General features: G+C 40.2%; 1 protein-coding gene across 3 annotated transcripts in view; it reads right to left on the reverse strand.

Moving 5' to 3' along the window:
* pde5ab (phosphodiesterase 5A, cGMP-specific, b) overlaps window positions 1-23,397 on the reverse strand; it is an 84,864-nt gene that overhangs the window by 11,711 nt on the left and 49,756 nt on the right. For 2 of the 3 annotated variants that reach the window (XM_018674320.2, XM_018674317.1), the window contains exons 8-16: window positions 22,623-22,690; window positions 15,450-15,558; window positions 15,273-15,357; window positions 13,453-13,628; window positions 10,171-10,230; window positions 7,459-7,605; window positions 4,281-4,406; window positions 3,163-3,257; window positions 2,949-3,036 (exon numbers count right to left, since the gene is read on the reverse strand). In XM_018674320.2, coding sequence (XP_018529836.1) covers window positions 2,949-3,036; window positions 3,163-3,257; window positions 4,281-4,406; window positions 7,459-7,605; window positions 10,171-10,230; window positions 13,453-13,628; window positions 15,273-15,357; window positions 15,450-15,558; window positions 22,623-22,690 — 954 coding nt within the window. The remainder of the gene's footprint in view (window positions 1-2,948; window positions 3,037-3,162; window positions 3,258-4,280; window positions 4,407-7,458; window positions 7,606-10,170; window positions 10,231-13,452; window positions 13,629-15,272; window positions 15,358-15,449; window positions 15,559-22,622; window positions 22,691-23,397) is intronic. The other variant, XM_018674318.1, reaches the window with a different exon arrangement.

Raw genomic sequence — 23,397 nt, forward strand, 5'->3', positions numbered from 1 at the left:
GAGAGAGGGAGAGAACAGAGGGAAATATGTGAGTGCAGAAACAGCTCTGCATGTTATTTAATGATTTACACTTATACAGAGTACATACATTAAAGTTTGACAGTGTGTGTGAATGTATGAAGAGTCAGATAGAAACCCCCTAAGGAATAGATACTATGCACTGATAAAGTTGACCGCAGTTTGCACTGTTATAGACCACTAAAAAGGTTGCCGTGACAACAGTAGACAACTAAAGCACACACACAAATGAACTGAACAACTGAATCCAGTCCACATGTCTTGAGTGTTAATATGCATGTGTGTTGACACATTATTCCACATCCCTTCTACTTCAGGTGCTTTTAAGTGTGTGCGACTGCACTAATGCTTATCAGCCTGCATGTGACAAGGTCTGCACCAGGGTGTGTATACTTGTATCTGTGTGAATATGTTTAAATGTGTCCAGCAGCGGCGGGGGTTAAGCAGTGCTGCGGAGCCAGGAGTGTATTTAGAGTTTGTTTTGAGGCCATAAAGATCAGAGCGGGCTGTAAGTCGCTCTATTTTATTGGGCTATCAGAGAGTTCTGTGAAAGGCTAGCAGCTGGAAAATGAGCAGAATAGGCGCAATAAATAAGACAGTAAGAGCCAGGATCCTGCCACAAGCAGCATTAAGGCTTGTTAGCAGCCAGTATCAAGCTATTGTTTTCTTATGGAGAGAGTGCTGGCAGCCTGAGGTTGAATTGATTTGTACTGTGACCTAGTTTGAAGATGACATGTGCTTTCTGTCTGATTACAGTTTTATGTGACGTACACATCACCTGTGTGTGTAACGGCTTACACTATAAAACCACTGTGGTAAAGCACTTTCAAAATTAAAGGTTCAGTTCACCCAATTATAAAAATGCATATAGCTTGGCTTTTATTTGACCACTCCAGTTCAAAGGAAGTGGTTAGGATTTCCTACTCGGTGCTCCCAACAGCGACAGGTTACATTTAAACTAGATATTAGCTTTTTGCAGATATATTACTGTCTGTAACAGTACAGAAAAGACAAAATAAGGTCATGTAGAAATGGTTTCACCATTACATAGTTTGTCCACCAGAGAGCGCTGACAAGCCGTTTTTTACACTGTAAAATGTCTCACTCAGTATCTTGTGATGAAAAACAAAATATGTTTTTGCATAAAATGTAAACAGTGATTACATTTTTTTGTTGCTGTTACATTAGTATATCATCCCCACCAGCTGCTCAAACCAGCTATACTTAAATCCATGTGAGGTCCTTCCTAAGTTCTCAGTAACCACCAGCTGGTGTCAAAGAAATGTCTGCTGGATAGTAAAGATTTGAACTGAGTAAATCAGTCATTAGGAAACATCTGTAGCACTGTCCAATCAAAAGCAATCAGTAAAAAATAAGGAGAACATGTATTCATTTATATGGTATATGAAACTTAAGTAACAATCTTTTGTAATGTATATTGTTATGCATATGCACATGCAATTTAAAATAAGTGGAAAATATCCAAATATGCTAACCTAACCAACGACCAGTTTAAATCTAGTCAAGCGTAAATCTCTACTTAGTAAACACTTAAATTAATAGAAAACACAAACCAAAACTGTTGGTTCCACTGAGGGCTGGGTTCAGTCTCTGGCATGAAGGCCCACAGCTTGGCCAGACTTTGTAAGCCACATTGTTGGTGGGTGGGAAGCCAGTGAGGGATGTAATTTGGGGGACTTAGTTTCAATTAACTGGCACAAAGAGGTTCCCAAGGCATAAAAGGCTTTAGTGAGGATAAACATAATTCTTATTACATTACACAAAAAAGTTATTGCTTTATGTGCTCAACACTTTTATTGCATTATGGGGAAACTATCACATTACCAGTTTTTATGACTTTCCACATTACATTACAGGCAATTATTTAATTATTGTCAGTTTCTTCAGTGATTTTTTGGCATTGGCAATGGATTGGCTTCCGCAACAGAAAAACCACGACCACCCTTTAAACTGGAATCTATAACATAAATGAGAGAAAATGGATATCTGATAGTTGCTGTTGTAGGACGATGGCAGATCAAAGACTTAATGAGCTTTATAAAGTATAATTGTTTCTAAGGGTAGCAGGGAGCCATCTAGGAACACCATGAGGAGGAAGATGCAGCCTCTTCATTGTGCCTGCCAAGAGCTCAGCTGCTGCATACCGAGTCAGCTGCAGCTGTGAAAGGGCAGCTAATGTCATGTTTTGCATAACTGTGATGAGGATAAAATCTGGGTGTGAAGAGACAATCTGCCTGACGTTTTTGTTCCTTCTGCCTTCCTGCTGCTATTCTCATATCCACGATTGATAGTGATAACTCTTCCTTTTGCATGTCACCGTAACTTCAGTGCAGACAGCTGGTCAGTTGAGGCAGCAGCAGTATATGGGCATTTTATCTCTGTGCTCTGTACTTTTTTTTTTTAATCAGAGCTTTTTTGCGGGAAACAGCTGCCTGTGGGGGTTGATGAGTGCATCTCTGGCTGATACCGTAAATGGGCTGTAAAACCAGAACAATGCACTGGAGGAAAACTCAGTAGAGCTGCAGAGCTGGGTAATAATTCTCTATGATTTGGTCACAGTGACTCCCCATTTTACATTACAGAGTCACCTGGTTCAGGGTTGATATTAAAAATGTTGATTAAAGCTGCATTTATCAATATATTATATTGATAATGCATTGATAGGGGTTCTCGGTCTGCAGCAATGTTTAGGTAGGTGGTATGTGTCGAAGTAACATCCAGATGAAGGCAGTTTCACTCTGATCTGCACAATCTCTGTTCATACCACAGCTGTCATTGTGCACCTAATGAAGTGCGCTGCTTGTTAGACAAAGTAAGACTGATGTTTGCTCTAACTGGTGCAATGAGAAGAATGATGGGTTGACTGCAAGGCTTCCTACGTATGTGTGTGAGTGAGTGGGTGCACCTACAGGGCTGTTGAGGATCATGAGGCACTGGTCGAAGTGGTGATGCTCCATGGTGGAGTGGCAGTAGAGCTGGGCCAGTGGGTGGTCGCTCCTGGACATCACACGCACACACGGGAAGTGAGAAACCAACAGAGTGGACACAGCTTGCTCCCACACATGCATATACAATCATACATATACTTATGATTTATATATGACTCATGCTCTCCTGCTGTACCTCTGTATGTAGGAGTTGTTGACTCCTCTGTGATCCAAGTCGTGGCTGAGAGTTGCAATCATCAGAGCCAAGACCTCTACATCGCTCAGGTTATTCTGTCAGGAGACGGATGCGTGGTCGAAGAGAGGGAAGGACAATAACAGGAAAGAACAGAAGTGAAAAACACACACAACCTACATCCACATGACAGCAGCTGCTTAACAGATGACAATCTGTTGCCGCAATCAAATCAAACAAAAGCCTCATGGTTGTGTACACACAGCACTGTTGTAACTCTCCACACATTGTTGGCAGTGTGGGCGCTAAGCACGCATACAACAGCTTGTACACCACAGCTAAAAGTATGGCTCCAGCATGGCTGACACTGATATTTTCTGGCAGGCACTGCTGGTAGCTGCCAATATCTTATCCAGAAATGACTGTTGTTGTGTCACGGAAACCACCAGTATTCAATGTTTTCCAAACTGTTTTATTCTTGGTGGTGTAGGACATCTTTTGAAACATTTAACCACCCATTGTGTCCTGTATAATTTAGTCCATTAGCTACAAATCATGTACATATAACATTACTGCCAACCATTTTCCAAAACACACTATTACATGGGTTTATTTATCTATCCTTTTTTGTTTTTGGTAGGTTATTGCTGGTGCAGATGTGAGCAGGAATGGTGGGAAGGCATTTGGGATCCGGCTGTTGAGCATTAACTTTTCAAAGCAAGAAACTGCTAAATTTATAGTGTCCTCTTCATTGACACCAACATTTTGTTTTGTTTGTCTCCAGGGTTTGATTATCAACAGGACAGTACATTAATTTAATGCCATTATTCTTGTTGGAGTGTGTTTGTATGGTCTGTCCAGGAGAAACCTTGAGAAAAAGGCGATTACTTGTTTACTGCTATGGAATTTTTTTTCTTTATCATAAGCAAATTCAGTTTTCCACCAATGTAGTACAATGAGATGAACTCTATGGCCCAAAAGGTATAAAATCTATGATATGCTCTGGAAATAAGTTGCAGTGTGTCTATCAGGAATCAATCCAATCAATGATTTTCTTCATTAAAATAAAAGTCATCTGTCAGTGAATCAGCTCAGCCTAAACTCCAACTTGCTGTACTGACCTGTAAGCGTCCTGACTTGAGGAGGGCGAACATGCACTGGGCTGTGTTGAAGGCGTGTCTCCAGTTGTGGTAGGCCACATTCTTCCTGTAGTTCTTCTTCACACTCAGAATCCACTGGCATAAACTCTGCAGAGGAGACAAAGCGTAGAAAGAGATTAACTCAGCCTTTGTGAGCCATTTTCATCTTCATATACAAGTTATAAGATTGTTGTGACTTAATTATACTCAAATTTATCTTGTAAAATGCACCACGCAAATACAACATACACTGAAATACCATACAAACTGAATGTAGAGAACTTGGATTATATAATGCAGGTGTCACCGTGAAGGAAAATCCAACATTTAACTTTTTTCCTGTACTCTCATAAGTGTGTCCATGTTGACTAATGCAATGTTCTATCACTTCCAAATGCAACTCCAATACAACGTCAACTGGGGCAAGCAACAAGAGCCTCGTGAAGCTTATTATCTATTGTACATCTTGGGCAACTGTATTTCTGTATCTACTTCTGCGACAACTTACTGGCTAGCCAAACTAGAAAATGCGCTTGCCTATTTGTACTTCCGGTAAATACAGAGTGACATTCACTTGTAGTTGTTTTTGCATCAACCTGATAGGTCCCGTATTCACTGTCTTTTACCTCTATTTTGCTCTCCACCAATCCTGAGAAAATAAGCGTGTAGCTGCTAAATGCTCCACCGTGTTCACCAGCTAGTCTCTTAACTGTGTCTGTCTGCTGTGTGGTGCTGAGCAAGTGGTGTACAGTGGGTGTATCAGTGCTCTTTCAACTGAAAGCAGGTGCTGCTGGACTGAGAATGAACCGAAACAGTGAAGTAAATCCAAAACAATGAGCTAAAAGAGGCTAAAAAGCTCCATAGATCTGAGAGGAACTGCATAGTCGTGATAATTTTATGTTGGTTTGTCAATATGAACAATAGCTTGTACATTACGCATAGTAATTTGACCCATTAGTAATACAAAAATACTGACTGGTGTAGCCTTAGTCCCCATATAATCTATAAAATAGTTTATAATACATTTCAGTGGCATATATGTTAAGAAACAATAACCTACCTGTAATCTAAATTTTAGATACAGATGTATTTATTTTTGTTTATGACATTTACCATATGACTGAAAAGTCAAAAAAATACATTATGGGTAGGTGTAAAATAACTGCAGTAGAAAGAAAAAGCAAATGTGATGAGCCAAGGGACTTGACTGTCAGGATGTTTGCCCTTTCAGAAAGTGAAGGCTCAGCACCCTCCCAGCAAATCAATGTTCAGTGCTTTGTTAGTCTGTGCTACACTTCATGATCACTGTGAACACACAGTGAGTAAAGCTAATTCAATCTCAGGCATCATAAAAACCCCAAACCATTATTCAACTAATCAAGATAAGGAATCAAATTTAGGTTCATTTTCTCTACAGGGATCATTACACTCTCATCTGAGATTAGAATAAATGACTATACAACATTAAATATTTTAGAATTGTAATTAAATAATAACTTGTTTTACAGTTTAACTCCCAGGATGTGATGCTCCGGGGTGGTCAGTGCGTCAGTTCTCAGTGTGAATGTCAAACTGACAGGCTGCGCTGCTGGAGGGACCTAATCACCTCCAATCAAAGCTTCTCTTTATGAGGCCTCTCTCCGCAGGCACTCCGGAGGTCAGCCACCAACACACAAGGACCTCTTCACATGGAGAGTGTGGTGAGGATGTGAGCCAAACCTACCAGCAACCGGGCAGTGCTGGCGCCGGGGGGAGGGTGGGGGGGGCGAGGAGAGCGGTGGGTCTGACAGACGGCGGTAATGGAAGGAGGGAGTGTGTGAGTGATTTTTTGGAGGGGAAGTGTTTTAGGTGTATGATGGTGCTGTGTGTGTGTGTGTGTGTGTGTGGTCTCTGGGTCTCTCTCTTAAGGATGCAAGCAAATACACAAATATTAACTCAGTTGTAAATGCATTCACTCATCATCCAACACACAAACACACACTCACGGTTTAATGGTCTAATGCTGCTGACAATGAGAAGCAGATTGTTTTCTGACATCAGTGATCAGGGATCTGCTCTTGTCTTTTTCCATGATATAAGAACATCAACAAACTAAAGTAATATCAGTGTGTAGTGTTGTGGTTTCCATGTTGCCGTGATACCCTTCATAATAATAAATCTTTGTGTATTCTGTCGTGATGTAATGCAGGCTTTGTCTCCAAATCTGCATCTGTGTGTTTGGAGAAATGACCTGTGCTCATGTGATGATATGGAACATTTTCATTTGATTTAATGACCATTTTGCTTCATTTCATGTATAATTTGGCTCACAGAGTATGTCGTTAAGCTTTTATTTTTGTTTTTGTTAACATAAGGAGTCATGAAGCTGAAGTCATCATAGGCTGCTTTTAAATAGTACACCTTTACCACTCTTACCAAAAGCATGACAATACTAAACGAAATGAAAAACTACAAAAAAGTCTATAAATCAAGCAACAGAAATTAAAAGAATAGTTTGACGTTGGCTTTCTTACAGAGAGATCTACTGTACTCAGTAAAGTCTGCACCAGTGGGAGCTGCTTAGCATAGCTTAGCATAGAAACTGGAAGCAAGGGGGGGAACATTTCTCTCCAAAATCTCATTAAACATGTGCTTAAACAGCAATATGAAAGCGGCATACTTGAAGTTCAATCAAAAGTTCATCGATTCTATGAATAAACTGGCTTAGTAACTAAAATCATGATAGCTTAATGAGCCTTGCCTTTTGCTGAAGCATTGCTATGTGCCAGACACCTTTAAAGCCCCTATGTGTGCAACTGACCAAACTTAGATGACAGTTTTCATCAGGACTGTCTCATTTATTCAACAAACATGTTCCTCTAAAACACTGACTGTTGTTTGTCTCACAGGATAAGAATATATAGGATATGTTCAGCCAGTGTTTATGAAAGTATGAGAGATAGATTTTTGGTATTTCTTGCGTACAAATTGAAATTTTGGCCTAGAGGAAGGGTCATGAGCTGAGCCTGGGGAGCAAGACTATCCACAGCAACTGTCAACATATCTTGCTGCGGACCACAGTGTTGAATAGACAGATGAGCAGAAACAATCTAAAGATGCATTTTAGTGGCAAATGCTTAAGTATAATCTATGGAAAAAAACGTCCCAGGTCAGTTCTTACCGTGTACTTCATCTGGAAGTTCTGGACCAGGTTGAGGTCAACAAACATGCGGATGGTAGCCAACGTGGTTTCAGTGTCTGACAAGTCAAAGTCACTGAAGCTGAAGTCCTGAAGACGCAACGACTGGGCTGACGGAACCGTGGCTACCTTTAAAACACACACACACAACACACATATGACATACACATATCTAACTGTATCTTCAGTATTATTTAGTTGGGCTAATCACTGGTAATCACATGGTTTTCATTTTCCAGATTATGACAAAACAAACATTAAACTGACATTAAAGCTTTAGCTGTACAATTAAGAGTCGTTTTCAGTCTATGATGTGTCACACATACTGTATGTAGTAGTCTCTTGGGTAGAACGGACCCGAAAAATCAAGTCTGTGTCCTAGATACCAAGTGACACATCCTCTCTGTAGCACCCAGGGGAGGCCACTTAATCAGGTTATGCTGTTAGTTCAGTCACTTCGCCACAAGAAGAAGAGAACAGAACAGGACCTTTTAAGACCATCATGTGGCATCTTTGTTAAGGCTGGTGTGAAAGCTGCTACTGCACTGATGGTTCATATTTGGAGAGCTGCCTTGGAGTTCAGTCAGAAAACCAGTTAGATACTTACAAATGAGCTAATTAACAAGATCATCAGCCTGTGTGACAGCAGGGAGCTCCTTTAATGTTGTGGCTGATTTGTTTAAGAGGCCAGTGGGTCATTTCTACAATACAGATTCTACAAAGAGTTTTCCCTCAACTTAATGATAGTAATCTGGTAATATAATATAGTAATATATAATATGATGTAATGGTCATGTTTGGTCACTAGTCTAATCTATTACTATGAAAAAAAAAATATTAAACACAGGATGCAGGATCCAATATTTTTAAAAATGGCTTCACATATATTTTGAGGAAGAAAATGGATTCATGCTGCTTACACTTCAAGGACACTCACTGTGTCTGTTTACACAAAAACTTCACATGGTGCTTTTAAGTCAATAAAGAAGAACTGAAATGTCATGAAAACTATGTCAACAAGTCCACACCTTTATAAATAATTTGAATTTCACTTTCACTCCTCACTTACAGTTTATCATGAATTTTGAGTTCTAGTGGGCTGAAATGTACTGATGTGTATTAATGCAAAAGCTATAAAAATAACTGTCCAATGATGTTAATAGAAAAAAACTGTACATATACATATAAGGCATTCATGAACTCTAAATCCATTGGCAAATTTATGATACTAGCAAATGGATACCAGTGCCTATAGTCCAGTTAATTACAATGGCATTTCTTTGCCTTTCCAGAGAAAAATGAGCTGTTTTGCAGCATCACTTTAGTTTGGGGAGTCAGGAAGGTCACCAGTAACAAAGGAAACTCAGACATTATACAGTCTGTGGCTGTTATCCTGAATTCATAGAACCATAGTTACTTAAATAATGTTTATTAAAAAAGAGATAGAGTGAACAAGAGTGTGAATGTGACAGTAGCTGAGTTCATTTTTTAAAAATATGTGAAGTGGGCACTTTTGAGCTAAAATGCATTTAAATGCTTAGTGCAAGTATGGTGATTAAAAGCTTCTGAGATGTCTGAACTGCTGAACTGAACAGGAGACAACCCTGTAGAGACATCTGAGGACAATTAGATGATGAATAAATCAAAAAGCTTTTTCACTGAAACATGGTTAGGCACTGATAAAGTCTAAATAATAAAATTAAATAATAACCAGTTCATTAATTACCACTTTTCTCCAATGCTGTCTGCTGGGTAGCAACAGCATCACTGGACTGCTGGCTACAAAGACCAAAGACCTTGTTAGTCTGGATTTCTGTATTATGACAAACTCTCCACAGTGATTCTGCTGCCATGCCTCCACCAGCTGAATATCCTTTTGAAGTAACTCCACAGGAAAGTGTTTGTGCGTGACAAAGGGCTTTAAACCACTTTGTGTTGTACTGAAAGCAAACAATACTCCTACGACAAGTGGCCTCTAAACCCAGAGCGCAGATACGATGCTGTCTGCTGTCTCTTAGAAACTCTGCATACATCAGTGAAATACTGTGACGAGTGTAATTTTATCTACTGTACATTCTGCAATGGCAACACAACCGGCATCTGTGTCACTTGATTTTTAAAGTGACAGTAGCAAAATATAAATGTCCACAATCTATGGAGGTCCTGAGGTACAAAGTTTTATGATATTTTTTTTTATTATTGAAAATATTTTCAGAAACTTCAAGTTTTCTAAACTGTTTTCTGAAACACGTTTGCTGCTATTTTATGACTTTATTTTCTGCCTCCTGAAATGTTGTTTTCGGTTTTATCATATAATTTTTTTCCTAAAATTTTGCACCAATTTTTCACCTCCAGGCAACTATAGAGAACATACTAAAAATCACATTTATCTCCTTCAACAAATCAACTCAACAACTGTTAATTCAGTGCAGTTCGTGTTGTATAAGCTTTCCACTAAAAATGTGTGTGTCTGTGAGCCATCTAGAGTTGCTTTACTGCCGTTTTCTTGCCGATTCAGCGGTGTGGTGTTGTGTTACATGGCTGTTTCTCATCTACACATTCTGCTTCCTCTGACCCTGAAGGACAACATCTGCCTATGTGTGTTTATGGCTGGGTATTGATAAATCTATACATTGTTGCACACCAATGAGAATGTGGGTGTGTGTATTGTTAAATGAATAAATTTTAATTTACCGCGGTTACCTGGAGTTCCCGCGATTCTTCCTCTGCAGCAGAGGCGTGGTATGACAGGACCTGGAACACACACATAGGAAAAGAGATGAGACAGGCAGACTTTGGGTTCTATCAGATTTTCTGTAGAAAACACACACACAGATCAACGTTTTGCTTTGTGGTGACTTTCAGTTTGTGATAATTTGATTAAACAGAAATATTTTTTACAATGTGCTTTGTATCTTAAATGGGGAAATCAACTGAAACACAACAAACCTGGGGTTTCACAGAGCAACACAGGGTCAGGAGGAAAAGTGTGAACTGAAACAAAAGCTGAAGAGACCTTTTCCACAGGGGATATTTCAACTTGTCAAACACAGTAACTAGTGACATTACTAATGACATTATTAATCCCTGAATGGCACTGCAATAGCTGCTGGGCCAGAGCCACTGCTGGCGTTTTTAGTTCTACATGTGCTTCTCCTGCAATGACAAGTCAAAATCTCTGCTGTGAGTCATTCTGGAACAATAAAAAGTGCTCTGATGTTGGCGAGGCTGTCAGAGTGACATGTAAAGGTCAAGATGAACAAGGTTCTGACAGTGAAGAGAAGAAAAGGTGGTGCTGTTCATCAGTCAAAGATGTCAACCCTCATGTTCTGTCAATAATAGCTAAACAGCCTTGTCTCTTTTGTGTCGAAAACACACATCTGTGACAGTTTGTGACATTCAATTTCACAACAGTAAGTGAAAGGACAAGAGAAGACAAAGGATTTGTCTGTATTTCATGTTCCAACTAATGCCCTGTCAGAAAAAGTCTAAATACCCAAAGCACGACTTCTCACTGCCTATACCACAGTGACCGGCTTTAATAAACTCTAACTATCCATGTAGATGTTGTGTGATCAAAGGTCCCCACGGTGGCAGTGATCTCTTCCTCAGCTCTAGTATAAATAACACATCTTTGGCCCAGTTTCTTCAAAGCCACATTCATTGCTATTTTGATGTCTGGTGACTCATGACAGTGTCATCTGGCCAAAAATGTGATTTCTATGGAGAGTGGTCTTTGATAACTTATCAGCTTTACTTTGCAAGAGTGATGAAAGTAAATTACAGTCTCTTTGAAGCACTGAAGAAATGATCTCTGTCAGCATGTCAGCATGGAGCTAACAATTTGGTTTCAGAAATGACAACACTGACACTGTCCACCTGTTCATCAGTCCGAGCTCTGCATTCAGTCTTTTTCATTTCATTAAAGTCAGGATGGAAAGAGGAGGTATAATGATCCTGACTAGCTGGAGTAGATCCTGGTTGAACTGGGTAAGGCGGGTGTCAGCTGCAGCCGAGAGGAGACGTCACCTCTGACACCCTGAAGCTGACAGCTCCAGCATGGCGAACACACACTGGTAACAGTAAGAGTGTATGGTGCGCACGCATGTGTGTGACTAAAAGCAAGAGAGGGAAAGGACATGCGACTGAATAGAGGGCATAATAGTGGATTGTGAGTGTGTGTGGGCTGGGTTATAATGAATTTGTGCTTTTCAGGCTGTCACACGCAGTGGCTGAAGGCAAGAAAGTGTCAAGAAGCAGCTTGAAAAATCCTTCTGCCTTGCCTCATCACTGTCACTCACTCACGCACAAATAGCTCTATCAGAGATACTCACACACACGCACACACTTTGTATTTTTAGACTTGTGAGGACCCCAAGTACTTCTCACTACCACTCTTAATCTTGAACGTCACATCTACACATCTAATTCCACACCTTACCCTAATTGCAAAATAAAAATTTGTTGTAACCTTAACCCTAAACCCATTAAAGGTGTGTGGACTGATCAAAATGTCTTTACATTTGAAAGATGCTCTCACTGTTGAGGTCTGAAATTCAAACTGGTTCCTCACAAAGATAGGACTACGGCAGCACACACATTGGGCTATGAAATGACATGTATTTGGTTTCACTCTTTCTTTGTTATGCTCATATCCAGTTACTAGACTACTACTACATCTGATATAGTGAGTTATTACTTATTATTATGGCTAAGTCTGAGACATGAAAAATATATGGAAACAATCAAATAAAAAAGTATTTCATGTCAACCAGTTTTTGTAGTTTTTGACTTTAATTCAAAGAAATCAAACTGATGCTGTGGATGACACTGTGATGTTTCTGCTTATGGCTGATTTCAAATTGTATCTTTCTGAGTTTCCATATCAAGTCCACAAAAGAATTAGTATTTTTATATTAATAAGATGTATTTTTCCATGGAATACTGTAATGTTTGCTTTTATGCAGATGATACCACATAATATGCCATCAGCGCTGCTGCCAACCAGGCCTTTTCTAAGGCCTCTCATACTAATTTAAAGATGATTCTAAACTCAAAAAAGAATTTGAAATTGATGAATTTCATAAGGGCTTGAGCCTTTGTTGACTTCCAGGAATTTTGTGACTGTGTGGGTTGCCAGGTTACAAGAGAAAACGCCATGTTCAGTTTTTTTGACAAAAACAAAACAAAGGCAAGGTATAACATGTCGGTTAGTGAATTTTAGAGATGCTAGTAGGTGGACCTTTTTTTTTTTGGTAACTTTGGACAGAGTGATGCTGTTTCCCCTTGGTTCCAGTCATAATGCTAAGCTAAGCTTATAACCCTGTGGCTCTAGATTCATTTTCAGCAAACAGAGTCATATCAATCTTCTTATCCCACTCTCAGCAAGAAAGCAAAGAAACTTATTTCCCACAATACTGAACTATTCCTATAACTAAGATGAAGTACTTGCTATGCTCATGGCATTGCAGGTTTGGGCTGCAACTATGCTGAACTTGTTTAATACTGCTTTTGTTTGGGAGCTACATAATTGTAATCAGAATCATTTTATTTTGTCAGTGAACACACAGGCAGTCAGCAAATTGTTATGACATATCTGATATGATGTCATGCTCCATCATTATGTTATATGACATATCATATAACATAATAGCCTCTCTCTAGAATATTTAAGTATATTATAAGTTGAATTCTAAAACAAAGGGAATTTGAAGAAAGAGCCTCTCTCTAATAAAGACCTGTCTCAAGCCTGGTTGTCTTCTCAGTCGAGGTGAATAAAGGCTGCATTCCTATTAGAACATTTTGTATTTCACTGACATCCCTCCTGACATAACCTCAATAAAGCCATATGTGCAATATATGGTTAAGGCCATTATTACAACAGACTGAGGTGAAAAAAAAATGTGAAGTTTCAGTTTAGTGTATTTTCAGAAGGAATCTGTAGTGCATGCTTGTGTGTGTGTATATGAGGCTGACCTCCAGAGTGACTTCCTGCTTTGCCATGGCTCTCTCCACAGTTTCGTACATCTGTGTGTTCTGGATGCCAAGACCACAGAAGACGGCAAATGCCTCTAGGAACTGCTCGTCGTTCCTGTTGAAGGCCTTCACGCTGCCCGACGCTTCATCCATCTTGTTCACCAACTGACATACACCTACATGGACACAGGAGAACACATTGCTCCTTATGGTTGCCAGCCCTGTCTTGGTCCACTTTTTCACAGACACCCGTATAAACCTTATGTCATGTAAACCTAGGGCCAGGAAGTATTGTAGCTGTAAAAAACTGTGTATATTGCCAAGAAGGTGACCATGTTGCATACAAAGTCAGGGCTCAACTTTGGCTTCAGACATCCATTCCAGTGTGAATGGATGTCTGTGGTGAGGGGTGGGGGTATAACCCTGGGCCCCAGGTAGCTCAATTTAGCTCAAGAGTCCAGGATGATTCAGTAATGGTGGTAGCCCAGACAGCACATTATTTCATTTGAACAGGTATAAATTACCTAATCTTAAAGGTATAGTATTGAAGAATTTGAAGTTGGGGCTGATCTGGCTAGTAAATCGGTAAGCTTGCTGTTTAATAATTACTTTATCAGCTGACAAAGTAACCAACGCTGGATCCCTGCAGTGTAGCTAAGTACAGCTACCTGGCTAACCTTTGCTTGCTTACTCGATAACATTATCGCAACTCCTGGACTCCAGCGAACACACACTGAGAGCTGGTAAAGAGATTGACAGGGTCGGTAAGAACTTTATGGATGCTCGCACCTGCCTATCTACAAAGTGCAGTACGCAGACTGCAGTTCACTTAATGGTGTCAGTAACAAGGGTTTTCAGGATTCCTATATACAGAACCTTTAAAGGTGAGAACTTGAACAAGGTTTACAGTTAAATGATGAGCCTTAACAGGTGTGTGCCTACAGTTTGCAGTTTTGTGTACATGACTGGTTGCATAATCATTAAATTAGATACAATTAGCAGTCTTTGTTCACTTGGACACAAATCTGTGCCTTAAAAGGACACGGAACAGAATACTGCATCTCTAATGCAGGATAATATATTCATGAAGTAAAAAATTAGTTAATCTGAATGAATCTGTTAGAGGTGAAGGAGGAAGAACATGTCATTGTAATAAATTGAGCAGTTTTGATCTTGCTCATTACCAGGACTCTTAAAGGTTGGAGGAGAGGCTACGAGGACCTGTTTTGTTTGATCACTGACGGACATCATCATCATTAGTCATCTTCGTAGCCAACTAATGGAGCTGCTATCAGCTAATTATGCAGATAATAATCACTGTGATGGATGGAGTGGCAGGACTATTCATGGACAGACAATAAAAGTGGTAATTCTATGCTAGGTTAATGTGTTCTCAGGCCTAGGATTTAAGATTGTTAAAGCTTATGTTACATCAGTGCATTGAAAAGTATCTGGAAAAGTACAGAGACAGTACTGAAGCAATCTGGAATCAGTGCTTACCTCTTTCTGGGTTGGACTGGATACACTGTGCATGTTTTTAAGTGTGGCTGAAACTGGCCATTTACTAAAAATGATATTTTCTGTAATGGAAATACACTGTCAACAGTAAGAGTTAACCACTAATTACATTGTCCTTAGTGTTGTCTTATAGGTTAAATCAGGCCTGTTTATCTTCAAAACCCATATTGGGATGCGTGTTAGCTTTCTCCCAATAGATTTTTACTTGAGCGACTGTCATGGACAGATGAAAAAGAGGTGATTTAGTAGTTCCAATGGTGCTCCAACAGACAGAGAGAAAGAGAAAGAGAGAGATCGCATACCTATGACTTTGTCCTTCTTGCCATTCCTGATGGGAGTGCAGAGCAAACTCTTTATCTGGTTGCTGGTGTGATCTGGGTTTTCACTCTGTCAGAGGACAAGAAGGATAATTACTCACTCTGGGAAAAGAAGAAAAGAAAATAAAGAAATTAAAAAAAAAAAAAGAAATGAGTACTGACCGTCCAGGGGAAGCGTTGGTCCTTGGTGACGTCTGCAATGTTGAGAGGCTGCATGGTGTTTTTAACATACTGGGCGTACATGTAATTAATCTGACTGACATCACAGTCCCTGAGGTGACACACAAAAACAGAAACAACTTTGTAACTAATCATGCATAATGAGACACCTGGATTAACCTCTTGATCCCATTAAGACCTGGTGGTGGCTCCACTGGCTGCACAAATTCATGTTTTATTTCCAACTGATGAAATGATCGAGTGAGGTATACAGTTTAGATTGAGTTTTTTTACATAGTATCAGTATTATGAAAGTATGTTCATGTCAATCCTATACAGTAGTTGTTAATACATTACACCTAAAACTATACACGCCAACCTCATGGTGCCACTCAAGGAAAAATCAGGGTGGTACAAAGGACAGTAGGAGTCATCCTCTGGGGACCATGTACACCATCTTATTAGGCAGTTTTAGAGCAGTTGGTAGGGATATCTATTAAATTTGGAATTTGGATAGTTAGCCCCTTTTAGCTCGTTGTTTTGGTTTTATGACCTGCAAATTCTGCCTTCATCTGCAGTTCCAGATAAGTTTGTTTGGCTAACTACTCATTATAATTCATCTTCTTCTTATTTGGAGAACAAAAGAAAATGATTCATAGAGGACAAATCTATTTGTTATAGCTGTCAGTGAATATGGGTGGAATCACATTTTCTGGAACTAATCTGGGTAACCAAACTGTAAAACTGACTTTAAAAGAAATGACTCATTGTAATTTGTCATTCTAAGTAACATCCTTAGAGACACTTGGAAGATTGATTTGACTATTCCTCACACAGCTATGCCAGCTGCTCCTGCTGCAATCTAGCAACCATTATAACTCTAAATCTGCTCCTGTAATCTCCAGACTAACAGCTCTAAATAATAGAGCATCTGCTGGTTAATGAGAGAACTGCAGGCTGGGAGCTGCACCTGAGTCCACCCTGCACCCTGGCTCAGGACTGAAAGTTGAAGCCGTCAGTCACATCTGTCAGCGCTTAATAAGCCTGTTTGTTATCTTTAGTCGCTCCAAGTCCAACCACAGAGTCAGCTATAATACTGCATGATAAATGATGGAAAATGGATATATAAACATAATATGAGGTTAAGGCAAAAGCCAGTGGATTTTGGCTGTAGTGCTGTGGTGGGTTGGGTATTTGCATGTGTGTGTGTGTGTGTGAGAGGGAGAGGGAGAGAGAGAGAGAGAGAGAAAGAGAGAGAGAGGGAGGGAGAATATGAGTGTGTTAATGGATGACAGACAGGATGATAAATAGAAAACGTGTGTTAAAGTGGGTGTGTGTCAGGGACAGAACAGAGACAGATAAGCAGTGGTGGAATGTAACTTAGTACATTTACTCAAGTACTATACTTAAGCACAACTGTGAAGGGGCTGTGCAATATGATGATATATATTGGACAACGAAATAAAAACTTCTATCTTTTCATATTATGCAATATCCTTTATATTGTGGTGTCGTAAAATACACTGTTTACAGCAATATTTTTTCATCATTTGGATGACGGTTTGCAGTCACCCCACCACATGGATAGTGGTTAAACACCAGCATGGCAAGTGAAAGTGAGCTGGAACTAGATAGCTCCGAACAGGGGGAGGGATGGGTCAGGACAAATGGTGGAAGTTGTTCCTAAACAAGGGGCTACCTCTGTAGAATGGTCATGGTTTGGTTATGAAAAGTCAGACACAGACCACAAAACCACACTTTGCAATTTATGCCACGCACCAATCCCCACAACAGCCTCAAACACCACCAACCTCTTCTACCACCTACAAAAGAAAGAACCAAGAAATGAGAGGCACAAAAAAAAAAAGCCAAGTACTCAAAATAAGTGGTTACTTTTCAAATTAAGATTTCACATGCAAAATATTCAAGTATTAAACTAATGAATAGTGTGTAAAGTAACTACACAATGACAAATTACAACATTAAATAATAATATGCAGCAATACAATGTATTATTAACAATAAAACACTCTTAAAGAAGTGTTTCTGTATAATGAATACTTCTACTTTTGCTACATTTAGGTAAGTTTGGCAGATAGTACTTATGTATTTTTACTTCAATAACATTTTCAAGGCAGGACCAGTACTTGTATGGGGTATTTTTAGACTATGGTATGTCTGCTTTTTTGGAGTGAGTGCCTTTTTTTTTGGCTTGGTTTTCAACATCTAGTCCATGAGCAGGAGTTTCAGTTTAGATGGCTTTAAGGCTTCAGGCTAATTATAACAATGTGTTCAGTCCAGACTGGCCTCAACTAGCACACACATACACACACACACTTCAGATGGAAATGCTGCACAGTACGTGCATGTGTGCTCGAGTGTAATCACCCAAACACACTAAAATCCACATTTCCCCTCCCTCTCTCTGTGATTGACTTAAATGAGGCCACAGAATAGCTACTGGCATTCGCTAAGAACCATGACAGCGCTACGCTAGCTTTCAATTCAGGACCACAATCAGAGCCGAGATCCAACGAAACTTAATTGGCCCACTTTGTTAACTTAAAAAACGCTCTGTCTGCCGCTCCTGCGAGCCGGATCAACATTGGTTCAGCTCAACTGAACTTCCTGCTTTGGCGAAACAGACGCCGTGTCATTGGGAAGCTGCAGCCTGGGGTTAATGTCACTATAAAAAGCCTCCTGCGGTTCCAGCCGGTCAAAGCTAACATCCTGCAGGGCCCCTCCCCTCTTGCATTGGCCCAGTTGGAGCTGCCCAGTTTTGCTGTATTGCAGCCTTCCAAGAGAAAGCACAGTGGTATTTAAAGAGTTATTAGATCTAAACAGGGGAGAAACAGCCATGGGAGAAGACTGTAAAAAACGAGACGCTATAGAGGATGAGACAAGATAAGACATCTGGTTTGTGTCACCCCTGACAGTGCTGGGATTTTCACAACTGGCTATTTCGCCTTTCTTTTGCTTGGTCGCTTACACACTAAGCTCTGTTTGCATACAAAGATATAATTGTTTTAAATTGGGTTTCAGTGCAGTGGAACTGTTCAGTCCTTGGAAACCTTACAAGATCTGTTTCCCCAATAAAAAGAGAGTCACAAACTGTGTTCTATCAGGTTTTATTGACTTTACATCTTTTAGCTATATCTCTGCCAGGAACAGATGTTAGTACAAAAACAGAACCAATAAAGCTGATAGAAAGCATGGTTTGTGACCTTTCCATCAGTGCAATGTAAAACGGACAGATATATCAGTATTGTAACTGTAACTGTGAGCGTCCGGTTTTTAAAAGCAAACGCTTGGCTTTTGAGGCCCTGAGGTACTGTCCTTTTGGACTGTGTTTAAAGAATAACGCTGGCATTAGTTCATATTTCATTACTGGTAACAAATCCAATATAAAAAGCTAACAATGTGTTAGTCCTATCTCTCAGTGCCTTTTGATTTTCCTAACTTGTCTGTGGCTCTTCAGAAAACAGCTGGGCACCATAACAAGTGTTACTGGAATAGGAGTAAATGGTGCAGTTTTTGGGACTATTTTCAGCTGTGGATTAATACACATGTGGTGTACTAGTGAGTATTTATGGCTAGTGTAGGGACGCGAATAGTTAATTTACATAACTGGCTGACAGCATTTGTGTTTACTGAAGTTACTGCACAGCAAATCTGGGGCCATGTTCACTAAGACATGGTACTAATAGTACTAAATTGTGTAATCCTTTAGGGCTGTAAAATCTTTGTTGAACTGAGTTTGAACTGAGGGTCCCTTTAATAGCTGTTTTCCTGAGCTTTCCGCTGCAGCTCATGGACTTTGTCATCTCTTCTGTTTCAGTGACTTAAGAGTGGACACCTGAACCATCTTAGTGAGAACCGAACGAACTCCATCCATTGACTGAAAAAACTCAAAACAAACAGCATTAAGAGTTTGTCTGCCTGTACATTTTTATAATTTCTTTCATTATAACCCTGGTCTCTCCTTCAAATATCCCATAATACAGTCGCACCGACACTCATAGCCTGACTTGTATCAACTAGGCTTCAATTGATGACTGGTTTTCTGAAGCCCAGCACTGAAACATCTGGTTTGAAGCAGCTGAGATTTTGTGCCAATATTCAACATTTGTGAGTTTGAAATGTTATATTGTGTGTCCTCTACATTTTTTATTCTTTTAAGTGTGCTGACTGTATATCTGTAATAAAAATCTGCATGTTAGTTGTAGCTGCAGCACATGCATGCTCACACACCTAGCGTATTATTGATTAAAATGAACTGTGTAAACCATCAGACTGTAGCATATCTGTTGAGGTGGTTCAGGTGGAACACATTCACTGGTCAAAATCTAAAGACCAATATATACAGTAGGTCCTGTGTATGAAACAAACATAACTGTACACACAAATAGAAATGTGCACACACAAACACACACATGCACAAACACACAAAATCAAATTCTGTTGCTTGGGCTGAGATTGAATTTTAGAGGCTGCATAGCAACTGGGGAGGCTAGGCCACCCTAGAGACGAGGGGGCAGGGGAGGAGGGAGAGGGGTGTGAGGAGGGGTGTGGGTGGGGATTTCTATCTCATTGCGTCTTAAATCGGATTACTGCTTATTCACTCCTCCTGGCTGGAGCATGAGTTGATGTCAGGAAGCTCTGCAGCTGTGGCCTCCTCCAATCCTGACCCTCGTGCCTGTAAATCCTTAGAGTCATTTGGTTTTCTCTTATGTGCCTCTTTACCTTCACTTTTCTTCTATTGCTTTGTGTCGTCTGTTTCTCCCCTAGAAATGATGATCTCTCATAGACAGAACAATTATCATTTTTAGGGGAGAAATAGGAATCAACTATAGCCACTTGTATTTTCACAGAAAATTCAATTTGATGAACAACACCAACAATGTCTCTTTACAATAATATTTTTTTTAACTAAACAGTAATTCATTTACTTGGAAACACTACTTAGAAAAAAGCATAATTCAAACTCCACTTGCTTTTCATTTCAACTCATAGTCTTCATCGGAAGGAGTTTGTACAATCTTCATCGTCAGTATTAAGTATAATCCATCTGCTAATGAAGGCCATGAGACGTTGTTGAAGCCAGTAATGGACATTGAATGACAACAACCAATTTGTAATAGAAAATACTTTTTCTATTCAATCTTAACATACTTCATTTGCATGTACAATATCCACCTTTGCAACTGAACCATTATTGATATTTTTATAGTTAATATAGTATAATTTATAGTTATGTTTAGGCAACTCAAAGCATTTGGTTGAGGTTGGCAAAAGACCAGTTTTGGGTAATAACTGAAAAAGTTATTTGTCACATCTCTAACTTTTTCACAGGATGTGAACACTTGTCTCTGGTATCAAATTCCTTTGCTTTGTGCATTCACTCACTGTAAAAAAAAAAATGGAGGATCCCTGAAATCAGCAGCATATCCCTCTGTGAACTCACCAAAAGAGTAACATTCACCTGGAAAAGGGTCACTAGTGTTGCAATTCAACATCATGGGTGGGAAACAACAGTGACAGATCTGTGTGACATATATACCCCTGGGGTGCTGAGCGCAACCATTCTCATTTTGGTGTCACCACAACGTGTGATAGCAGTAACCATCAAGTGACCAGAGAGTGGAAACAGAGGGAGAGAAACAGCACTGGAGGAAACACATGAGCATCAAACAGTCCACTCAACCACACCACCTCAGGTCAGGGAAGAGCAGAGAAGAGCAGAAGAAACACCCTGGTGGGGTAGGGGTGGGTTTGCATCCAACAATAACTCCCCATCATTCACCCCTCCTGGGCAAGGGAGAAAAGAAGTAAGCCCATTTGCAGGTTGCATGTCTCTGATCAATATTAGAGCTGAAAAACAGCCTGTGTTTCAGTGTGCAAACAGTAAGATGCCCTTTTGCCCCTTTGAACAAGTCCCACAGGAGTCTGAGTTCCGATCAGAGGGAAGCACAGTTGCTAGCAGTGCTATGCCTGAATAGCAAGTGCTAGCAAGTCATGATGTACTTACCTACAGCTAGACAGCTAGTATTAGCTAGTAATGCAGCCTAAGCATAGGAACCTACCGCTTAGCAGAAATGTACTCAACCACAGGACACTAGCAATGCAAGAAATCTGCTTGGAACACTGCAACAAATCAGGCAGGGAATAATATCCAATATGGATTTCTTAGACTTCAGTCAAGTGAGCCAGTGATGGAAGGAGTACTAGCTAGGTAGAGCTAAGCCAAACAGCAATTACTAGAAAGTCATAATGTATCTAGAGTTTGCCTGTTAGTGTGCAGCGTAGCAGTTAGCATTAGCAGACATGGTATTCCGTCAAAGAGGACGTGAGTGCAAAGATCTGTCTCACAGTCTTGAGGTGGAGCCTCAAAGATGAAGCCAATTAGAGGGAGTGGCACATACAAAATAGAATATATAGTACAAACACACACACACACACACGCCCACAGGTAGTCTGGCTAAAACAGATGGGACATCTCAATCCACCGTAGTAAAACAGCTACAGCACACATGCAACTAATACAGCTGTCACATGCAATATGAGTGCATGCTGACCTCAAAACATCTATGTTTATGTGTGACGGACGATTGTTAGACCTTCTTGGTAGGGTCTCGGACTGCCTCCAAGTCAGTAAAACAGCCCACTTCATCACAATAAACATGCTATGATTGAGGAGCTGTCAAATCGACCTTAAAGACAGTGTATCAAGCCAGGAGAGCCCAGCTAATGAGAACGAGGACTTTGAGCTGAAAGCCTGCGATCAAATGTCTGGGAATTTGGCAGGTGAAGGAGATGGATTACCTCAGAAAGATCCCAAGGGGCTGCAAATCAGCTCAGCAAACTTATAAGTATTGGACTGAGCTGCTCTGTCTTGTCTTTTCTCTCTAAATTCAAAGTGACTGAATGGGCACAATAAGACTTTCATTACTGCCAAAACTTTGCCTTACATCTCTCTTTTTCTGTTTCTCCTTCTATGTGATGATAATGAATCCTTGTGCAAGTGCCCATTGCACAAACGTCATCTCAGGCGCTCCGAGGGAGAGGAAAAGAGTAGTTTGCAAATTCAAGGAAACATTAGCGCTAATAACCAGTGGAAATAGCTGGAGTACACCTCAAGTTCAATCTGCAGGACTTCAGTTGAGGTGATTGCCTTACCTTTTGGGAGCGTCTAGGACTTCGCCCAGCTCCTCGTATTCCATGTGAAAGACACTGGAGAAGGAGTTCTGCAAAAAGAATAAAAGCATGTTCATTTATCTGAGATATTGCAGACTGAAAGATGTGGGGAGGACTTGATGGGGGTGACATGTGCTTAGTAATTGCCATTTGGGACATGAATGCACCCAGGGTCTTGGCTCTGTCTAATTTAATTTCAGAGAAAGATCGTCCATGCTTTGCTGCAGGCCACCCTTTGTGTTTTCTGGCCATATCAACTTCCTCATTCCCTCCAATTAAGCCATTACAACTAAACCCAACATTCAAATACCATAAGCTTAGCAGTAGTACCGTGCACACTGCCTAAAACACATCTCCCAGCATGAAAAAAGGGACGTTGATCTATTACCTATCAAGCCTTGCCAGAAGGAGAGTTTATTTCGACATTCCAGTGCTGCCTTTTGCCTTTCCCCCCCTTATAGGGACTTGTTTTCTCTCAACCTGCACACCCAACCCCTCACAAAGGATCCTTTTTTCCATTTTTAAGAGGTGGGGACAGGATGTTAAAGATAGACGAGGCTTCTTCGTTTTTGGAAAAATGTGCCCCCCCCACCTACCCTTGCATGCACGTACACACCCCTTCATTCTGTGGCATCAGTTCACCCTGGTGTATCTAGGTAAGGGTAATAAAGCTGTTTTAAACAGAAAAAGGACCCAGCAATGTTATGACATTTATTGGGGTATCTGGCGAGGGAGAAGGTTTATAACAGGATGACAC

The sequence above is a fragment of the Lates calcarifer genome, linkage group LG14 (genome assembly GCF_001640805.2).
Source record: "Lates calcarifer isolate ASB-BC8 linkage group LG14, TLL_Latcal_v3, whole genome shotgun sequence".
Taxonomy (NCBI): Eukaryota; Metazoa; Chordata; class Actinopteri; family Centropomidae; genus Lates; species Lates calcarifer.